This window comes from Rutidosis leptorrhynchoides, chromosome 7 (assembly GCF_046630445.1).
Source record: "Rutidosis leptorrhynchoides isolate AG116_Rl617_1_P2 chromosome 7, CSIRO_AGI_Rlap_v1, whole genome shotgun sequence".
NCBI lineage: Eukaryota > Viridiplantae > Streptophyta > Magnoliopsida > Asterales > Asteraceae > Rutidosis > Rutidosis leptorrhynchoides.
This window is the reverse complement of record NC_092339.1, coordinates 313314751-313323859: the sequence shown is the minus strand read 5'-3', so window position 1 is coordinate 313323859 and position 9109 is coordinate 313314751. Positions and strand designations below refer to the sequence as shown.

General features: G+C 34.3%; 2 protein-coding genes across 2 annotated transcripts; one reads left to right on the top strand and one right to left on the bottom strand.

The window, feature by feature from the left end:
• Positions 1–2767: 2767 nt before the first annotated feature.
• On the top strand, positions 2768–3451 carry LOC139858235 (photosystem II reaction center proteins PsbY, chloroplastic-like). The gene has a single exon (XM_071847098.1). The coding sequence runs from the start codon at positions 2768–2770 to the stop codon at positions 3335–3337; it is 570 nt and encodes a 189-aa protein (XP_071703199.1). The 3' UTR covers positions 3338–3451.
• A 524-nt stretch (positions 3452–3975) lies between these two features.
• On the bottom strand, positions 3976–5823 carry LOC139858313 (very-long-chain 3-oxoacyl-CoA reductase 1-like). The gene is made up of 3 exons (XM_071847170.1): positions 5195–5823; positions 5031–5100; positions 3976–4532 (listed from the first exon to the last, which is right to left on the bottom strand). Exons 1-3 carry the CDS (start codon positions 5821–5823, stop codon positions 4275–4277), a joined length of 957 nt encoding a protein of 318 aa, XP_071703271.1. The 3' UTR covers positions 3976–4274.
• Positions 5824–9109: the final 3286 nt, after the last annotated feature.

The following is a 9109-nucleotide window of genomic DNA, read 5'->3' as shown; positions in this document are numbered from 1 at the left end:
GTATTAGGTTTTTTAATGCAAATTAATGAATAATTTGTTTTTCTACATTTTTCTTTAGAAATTACCACATTAGAATAATTGCTACTCCTGTGTTTTGAAGATAACCTTTTGACTTGGAAAACAATGGTTAAATCTATATATGTTATATCCAAGATACACTACTACACAAATGAGAATGCAAACCCCCAATGCAAACCGGTTTTTACCTTAACCCTTAAAAACAGGTTTGCAAAGTGAAACAAGACCGGTTTTAAAAAATCCGGAAAAGGGGAACCGGTTTTTACAAAAAAAAAGGGGTTTGAAAAGTAGACTTTGCAAACCTGTTTTAAAAAAAAACAGGTTTCGACTTTGCAAACCGGTTTTTTAAGAAAACAGGTTTGCAAAGTGCTCATATACTTATGCATTTCCGAAATTGGTGGCGGGAACATCAAAATTTTGAATAATTCAAAATCTAGATCTGCAAAAAATATGGATGGCTACTCATTTTATCAAACTCACTTCATTTTTACCCACACACATACATATATCTCTCTATCGATCTATGCGTTCATCACCATCACAAGATCGATCGAACTATCTCTGTTTCTACACGATAAGGTAAAACTTCCTCATCTCTTTCAAGTTTCATCGATCTTCATCGTGTACATCGTAAGTTTTTAATCGTCATCCTTCGATGTAATTTTTTTTTTTCATGTTCCACAAGATAAATAACTGTAAACAAGTTGAAGATGAACAAGTTGAAGATGAAATTTCTAACAATTGTGAACAGGTTCGATTCATATTTTTATTTTGCTTATTTGCTTTATTTTGTTTATTTGTAACCATGTTCGATTTGTGTATTTTGGTTTGAGTATATGGCGTTGTTTTTATTCGAAGGATGAAGATCGATTACCGGAAAGGATGAAGATTAGCGAAGATGAAGATGCAGATTAGCGAACGATGAAGCTTAATTAGCAAAGATGAAAATGCAGATTAGCTGTAAATCATTTTAAAAAAAAAAAAAATTCAGAACCCAAACCGGTTTTAAATAAAAACATGTTTGCAATGTGGACTTTCCAAACCCCTTTTATTATAAAAAGCGGTTTGGATTCCCAGCTTTTCAAACCGGTTTTAAAACCTGTCTGAGGCTTCCAAACCCCCCCCCTTTTGCAAACCGGTTTTAAAACCGATTTGCAAAGCCTTAAAAACCGGTTTGGAATCTCCGTTTTTGTAGTAGTGATAACATAGTGGTTGTGGTCTTAATATCCTAACAATAGGTCTCAGACTCTAATCTCACTAGCATGATACTTTGGCTGACCAGGTAAAGGAGTGGTCACGGGATAACTTAGTTAGTTAGCGTACATCTGAGTAATATAGAGTGAGTCTTTATGACCATTATATTGTGTACTTGAGTCTCTTTAGGAGAATTGGTTTATTAATTGAAATGCCGATTGGGTTATTAAATATTGTTTTGTTTCATATCAGTAGGTATTATACTCATACAATGCTCATCCACCTCTACCCTATCGCCATAACGATGAGGTAGAGGTGGATAAGCATTGTAAAAATACTTGTTTGTAGAGCATTGAGTCTCTAAGAACAGGATGCTAATACTTGTTTATAGAGCATCGTTATGAGCATTGAATGTAATAGGTATGATTCTCAATAAATGTTCAATTAGACCATCTACAGGGGCCTCTAGTTGACTCAATGGCAAACTGATGCCGCTCTATTGTCTTAAGTGCAATAAGAAGCGAAGTGAAGTGAGGATGAAGATGATGACAAGGTCCATCACCATCAGAGATGTTCAATATTCGATTTTAAATCGTTTAATTATCTGAACAACGAACCTAATGGAAATCGAATTTCTTGATTCAGTTTCGGTTCGGTTTGCAAATGTGATTTTGAAATTTTAATATTTGAATTTAAAATAAAATTTGTATGGCTACTTTGGTTAAAATTATGTTTTTCTCCGGGTATAAGTGAATCAGATCCGAATTCGAATTCAATTTTCGGTTCGATTTCAGTATTGAATCTTAATTTGGTTTGTGTTTCATTTTTTCGGTTTTGCTTTCAAAAACTTCAAAACTGAAGAAACCGAACAGTAGAAACCGAAAATCAAACTAATGAGTATAGAGACGGAGCGTAGTGGAGACCAAACTTGGCTTTAATTGGTCTCCCTAACTTGTTGGGCCACTAGTGTAATTTTTCTAATTTTCATCGGCTAAGTTTTTTTTACTAAACCGGCCTCCCTAATCAAAAGCATCACGTTCCGCCACTAAATGAGTACACTTAATCACCATTTTATTATGTTTTTATTTCCTTTGACTAAAAAAACCATCATAAGATCTCCTTGCGAGAAGTCCTAGATTCAAATCTTAGGGTGGCTAGAAAAAGTTTGGGAAACGGTTTGGACTGTTTTGAATAAAATGCGAACATTAGAGTTGAAAGTTACCTTCATTCAGATAACTCAAACAGAAAAAACTAAAAAAAAATATTTTTATATTTTTATTGAAAAGGATGAAACATACCCAAATTAACTTTTACTGGTATAATCTTTTACACATTGCCAATCCAATGGTAGACAAGTTAGTGATAAGAAAACTGAAGTAGGGACTCAAATATAAGGCTCAAATCACCCCTCAATATACCAAAAGGATAAGACCATAATCTTGAATACAATAACCCCATTGGCTCTCAATTCCTATATTCCCATTTTCACACTTCTCACCTTCATTGTTTGTCCACAAACATCAAATCTTGATCACCACAACCATCACCACCACCAATGGCTGCCACACTATCAACCACCATGGCCATAGTTAAAGCCAAATGCATAACCACCACCACCAACAACAACAACAACAACAAACCATCAAAACCGATCACCACCACCATCTCCATCCCTAAACTCGCCATCACAAAACCAATCAATGCCGCCAGTCTCACCGGAACCGCCATCGCCGGAGCGATCTTCTCCACGTTATCCACATCCGACCCAGCTTTCGCAGCGCAACAAATCGCGGTTATCGCAGAAGGAGACAACCGTGGTATCGCGCTTTTACTACCGTTAGTTCCGGCTATCGCGTGGGTGTTGTTCAACATATTGCAGCCTGCACTTAACCAGATTAACAGAATGAGAACAAAAGGAGTGATTGTTGGACTTGGAATTGGCGGTGGTTTGGCTGCTGCATCTGGATTGTTGGCGACACCGGAGGCGGCAGCTGCTGAGGCGGCTGCGGCGGCTAATGATAACAGAGGGTCACTATTGTTGTTTGTTCTTGCACCTGCTATAGTATGGGTGCTTTACAATATATTACAGCCTGCACTTAACCAAATTAACAAAATGAGAAATTAAGTATTAGGTGTTTGGATTTTGATTATATATAAATGAATTGAAATGGGGTACATTTGAACCAGGTAATGTTGTAACTGCATTTCATTGTTAATAAATTTCACTTTGAAAAATATATATACTCTGTTTCATCATACTTATCATACTTATTATAGTTGTTGTGCTTGTGTTTAGTACTACAATTAGATACTGATTACTACTACAACCAGATTTCAGGTAGTTGCAACTCATTTACATCTTCCCAATCTTGAAAGAAATATATGAAATAAAATCATTTATGTACCTCCTTTTCTTTCTTTTTATAAAATCTTAAGAAGGAAATTTCTTAAAAAATCATATAGGATGAAAGATTACAGTAAATTTATTTATTTATATATGAATTAAAATTATATACTTCGCCAGACAGCGTGCTCATCCTTGTTGAAGCACATAGATATAAATTTAATAGTTCTTTCACTCGGCGTGCTCATCGAGTCATCTCTATTGAAGCACATAGAGCTATGAAAATACAGTCAGTTATATCAAGCAACTCAGAATTGAATACATTAGAAGATATTAGGCTCACAATTTTCACTGTAAATATGCTTTTTAAGGAGCCCAATTAGTTAAGAAAACTAGATAGATTCCATTAAATAGGCTTATAAAACAGAAGATTTAGGAAAACATGACTCCATTACTAATTAATAACTTACTATCACACAATCATGACTTCACTACTCCTAAAGAACATGAACAACCCATGAAACTAGTTCACACAACTAACCCACTATAACAATTATTCTCACAGATAAATACAAAATAACAATTAAACTAAAACTGGTTAAATGGTGTTAGCTTATTTAACGCAGAATATATGAAATCAGATAAACAACCATTACAAATTTTCAGTAAGATAAACTTCAAGCAACCTCATCATGGTAATCTGAAAATAAAGGATAAATCATTCTTTCTTCTTCCTTGACTCTTTGAGTTGTCCCTTCTTTCTGATATTGAGGCTGTAACTGAGAATCCATGAATTCACTATACTCTCAGGCAACGAGTACAACACACCCCAGATGACTGAATGAGGCCAGTATGGTGTGCAACATGGTTCACAACCTAACCATCGCATCCCAGATTTTGCGTATGCGGTTGGTGATGGTACAATAAATGAAGATTTTTTGAGGGATGACATCTTTGTTGCTACATGAAATGGTACCTGCAATCATGGAACATTTTCTAAGTTTCATATATGAAATATCATATATGATCTTATTCTTATATTCTTATATTATTATTAAAAAAAAAAAAAAAGAGAAATATTTAAAAAAAGTTTTAAAAAATTATAGTGTATATAAATGGAAAAAGTAGCTTAGACTCGCGAACATGTTCGAGCTCGATAGAGCCAGGTCCCCCAACCGACCGACGTGGCTCCATACCCTGAATAAGGAAAAGGGGACTTCGAACTTGATAGAAGTTCGAGCTCGATAGATATTCGAGCTGGAGCTCATTTACTAAACGATCTGTAAAATATCTTCAAGCTTGTTTAAGATCAGCTCGAATAAATCGAGCTCGAGTAGCAGCTCAACTCATTTACACCGAATTCATTAAGTACCCCGCCTCGACCGAATTGGGTAAATGTTGTTGTTGCGTGGTCTTTAAGTACCCCTATGGCCCTATCATCTATACAAACAATAAAATAATGCAAGTAATTTACCTGACACTGCACATCAATCCCACTATCCTTGTATTCAACATACAAACACTTAGAAAAATGATCGATATACCTAAACAAGCAAACACATGAAAATTCATCAACACGAATAAAATTCAATCAGATCAGTTCTTAATATGAAATCGAAAACTAATTTAAAAACTTACGCTTTTGTGGCAGCATAAAGAGTATAAAGAGGATATGTAGGGATAATATTAGCAGCACCAGAACCCATATTAATAATTGCACCTTTTTTTCTTTTCAACATACCAGGTAACACTGCTTGTGTCACTCTAGTAGTTCCTTCAACATTAATTTTAATTAAATTACTTAATAATTCATTATCCACTTCATGAAAATACCTTGCATAAGGATATGAAATACCAACATTATTCACCAAAACACCAACATCTAATCCCTCAATTACATCACTAATCTTCTCAATTCCCTCAGATAAATCACCGGTAAAATCAAAAACAACATTCTTGATCTGGGTTTTGGGGAATTTTGATTGAATCTCAGAAGAAACATCATTTAATTTATTAGGGTTTCTACCCACTAATATCAAGTTTAGACCTTTTTTAGCTAATTCAAAGGCAAAAGCTTTACCAATGCCATCTGTAGAACCTGTAACAAGTGCCCAAGAACCATACTTTGTGATGTTTATTGGGGGTCTTAAGAAATTAACATAAACCCATTTGAGAATGGAAACTGAACTTTTTAAAAAAGAAATGGAACCCAAGATAAAAAGAATAGTGACCCATAAAGGTTGGGTTTTCAAGAAAATGAGCTCCATTGCAGTTTGTGTAGTTTTGAGGTGGATCTAAGATACGGGTTTTGTAGATTTGAGGGCTATAAATAAAAGTTAGTTGATGAAATTATGGGTGGCAGAGTTAGTTGAAAATTTAAATGAATTGTCCAATGTTAGTACTGAGGTTACAAGAAAATGTTAAATGGCTGTTTATTTTCCAATTTTCCACTTAGGTCATCTGTAACGTTCGCGTGATAGACCCCAGATGCAAAAAACACGCCTCCAACACGTGGCTAACGCGTGTGTTAGAGGGTACACTCGTCGGCGTGCTGGAAGCCAACACGGAGGAAGATGTCGTGTGCCGTGTGACGTGTTCGATGGTGAGTGGCCCATTCAAATGCAGCAACGGATATATATATTTGACTAACAAAATAAGTAAATTAAATAAATCAGTTAAACACTCCTATAATACACTTCAAACATATACATTTTTCACAATTCAACACTTCATCTCATATACATTTTCAAACACATAATTTCACAATTTTCTATACAATGTCACACCCGAACGAATGGTCGATGTTTAACAACACTGTAACCGGTGGCAGCGAGCCGACAACTCCCGGCTCGTCATCTTCAAACCAATCTCGACCTGAACTTGGTTTTGCCAATTGTCAGAAAAGAAACGTTGCTTGGTTTTGCCAATCTCGACCTGGAACCCGAAGTAAAAGAAACGTTGCTTGAAGATGAAGTAGACTTGCTCGCAGAGTACGGCGACTTAATTCAATTGTCGGATGAGGACGACGACGAGTAGTTTTAATATTTATATTATTGTATTTTTTTAAATTTTATGACTTTTTAAAAATAAAGTAAGTTAGGTCTTTTTAGAACTTTATGTAATCGTATTATTATTTTTTATTGTAGGACTTTATGTAATAGTATTATTATTTTTTATTTTAGTGTATTTTATTAAATTGATTTGTTTTTATAATTGCAAAATAATAATATAACTAATTAAACAAAATAAATTAAAATCAAGAAAAATGAAAAATACCCCACCCCTACCCAGCAACACGTCACTCAGCACGTCACTAATTATTTACCAGTTTATCAGCACGCCAGCAAGCACCCCACCCCACCCAGCAACACGTCAACACGCCTCGAAGGGTTAAAGATGGTCTTAATAATTCATTCTTATACAAATCTTAATTCAATTAGTATATTATTATTTCTTTGTCACTTAATTTGAAAATTGGTCTATTTCAGACACCCTTTTCCATTAAGAGCTAAATGAAAACAGTGGCAAATTCAAAGAAAAATTAAACAACTCCTAAGATTATTGTAATGTGACATAACTTAGAGGTAACTAGTTGTGGAGCCCTCGCTTCGCGCCGGGGGCTCCGTTTTGAATGCGAGTTAAAAAAAAAGTCTTGATCTATTTTGTAAAAAAGAATTTTTTTCGACATCTAACATTGAAGGGTTGTTCATTTTGTGAAAGTTGCTTCTTTTAGCGTTCGGGTTTTATTAAAAAAAAAAAATTAGTAAAGTGGGGGTTCGATTTGTATTTTAATAAAAGTTAGGGAGTTAAGTTTGTGAAATTTAAAAAAAATATACGTATAAAGTGGGAGTTTGATTTGTATTTTAATAAAAGTTAGGGAGTTAAGTTTATGAAAATTGAATATTAGTAAAAAAAAAAAAGTTAGTAAAGTGGGTGTTCGATTTGTATTTTAATAAAAGTTAGGGGGTTAAGTTTGTGAAATTTGGGAAAAAATATACGTATAAAGTGGGGGTGCGATTTGTATTTTAATAAGAGTATAAAGTGGGGGTCGATTTGTATTTTAATAAAAGTTGGGGGGTTAAGTTTGCGAAAAGTGAAAAAAGGAATAGTAATAAAAGTTAGGGGGTTAAGTTTGTGAAAATTGAATATTAGTAAAAAAAAAAGTTAGTAAAGTGAGGGTTCGATTTGTATTTTAATTAAAGGTAGGGGGTTAAGTTTGTGAAATTTAGGAAAAAATATACGTATAAAGTGGGGGTGCGATTTGTATTTTAATAAGAGTATAAAGTGGGGGTCGATTTGTATTTTAATAAAAGTTGGGGGTTAAGTTTGCGAAAAGTGAAAAAAGAAATAGAACTATTCATTTCACTTTGCGTTTTAGATATAGGTATATAATATATAATATATAATATAATTTAGGGTTTTTAGAAGTTGTGGGATTTTTACTTATAATGTGATTTTGCCACTTTTTAAAGGGTTATAAGACCACTCTCAATTGTTTACTATTGCGATGTGATATTTGTTGGGATAGTAAAGTTTGAACAAAAGAGGAAAGAAAATCGGGTGCTTGGAAGTTAAGTTTACTTGGTAAACGAGTTTACTTGAAGAGAAAGAATTTGATTTTTGGAAAGCCTTTTGGAATTAGTTTAGCAAACTAATTGGTAACCCTAATAGGGTTTGGGTTATTCCTTCACTACAAATAAGCTTCTACCCTTATTGTAATTGTGTGTACGAAAATAATAATGGAAATCTCTGTTTTGCGCTCGTGGACTAAACATTTCTTCACACCAATGGAGTTGGGATATAACCACATAAAATTCTTATTTCATTTGTCGTTTATTTATCGTTTTGCTTATCCGTTCATTGTGTGTGGGTGTAATCCGATTCACAAGTTTTGTGTGAATTGGGTTTTTGCTAATGAGTGTATCGTTAGTATGGGTTTCCGCTATCAATTTCTAAAAAGTGGTATCAAAGCTTCAATGTTTAAGATCAGGCAAGACGACGAATTGAAGAGCATACTTTACGATAGGATGATGATTAAGATTATTATCATGTTAACAAAGGATGGTTGGGGTTTTGTTTTGTAACATGTATCGAGATCTAGAGAATTAGATGATCGCGGTAAAAATCTGAGGAATGTTAATGTATTTAGGGAGAGTTGATCACATCAGGGTTGTCGAAAATTCTGGTGAGTTATAATGTAACAGGGTGCGTTGGTTGTATTATGATGGTGATTTTTTGCGGAGGGTTACGGATTCATATATAGGATAGATGATTTTGTTGCGAAAAGATATGTTAGGAGATTCGGGTGTCGAATTTGTGTTCTCGTTCCTCGTTATCTCGTGCGAAGGAATGTTTGAGCTAAATTCAGATGTTCGTGCACAGTTGGAGAAGAAAATTCATAGCGGGTTGTTAACCGTTGGATCACCTTGAAATCTGGAATGTAGGTTCGGGACACATAGATATAGATATGGAAAACAAATGGGGATAATCGGACCATTGGATTTTTAGATATGATTTTTTTGAATTTGCTGCAGTTTCAGGATCAACTCTTCG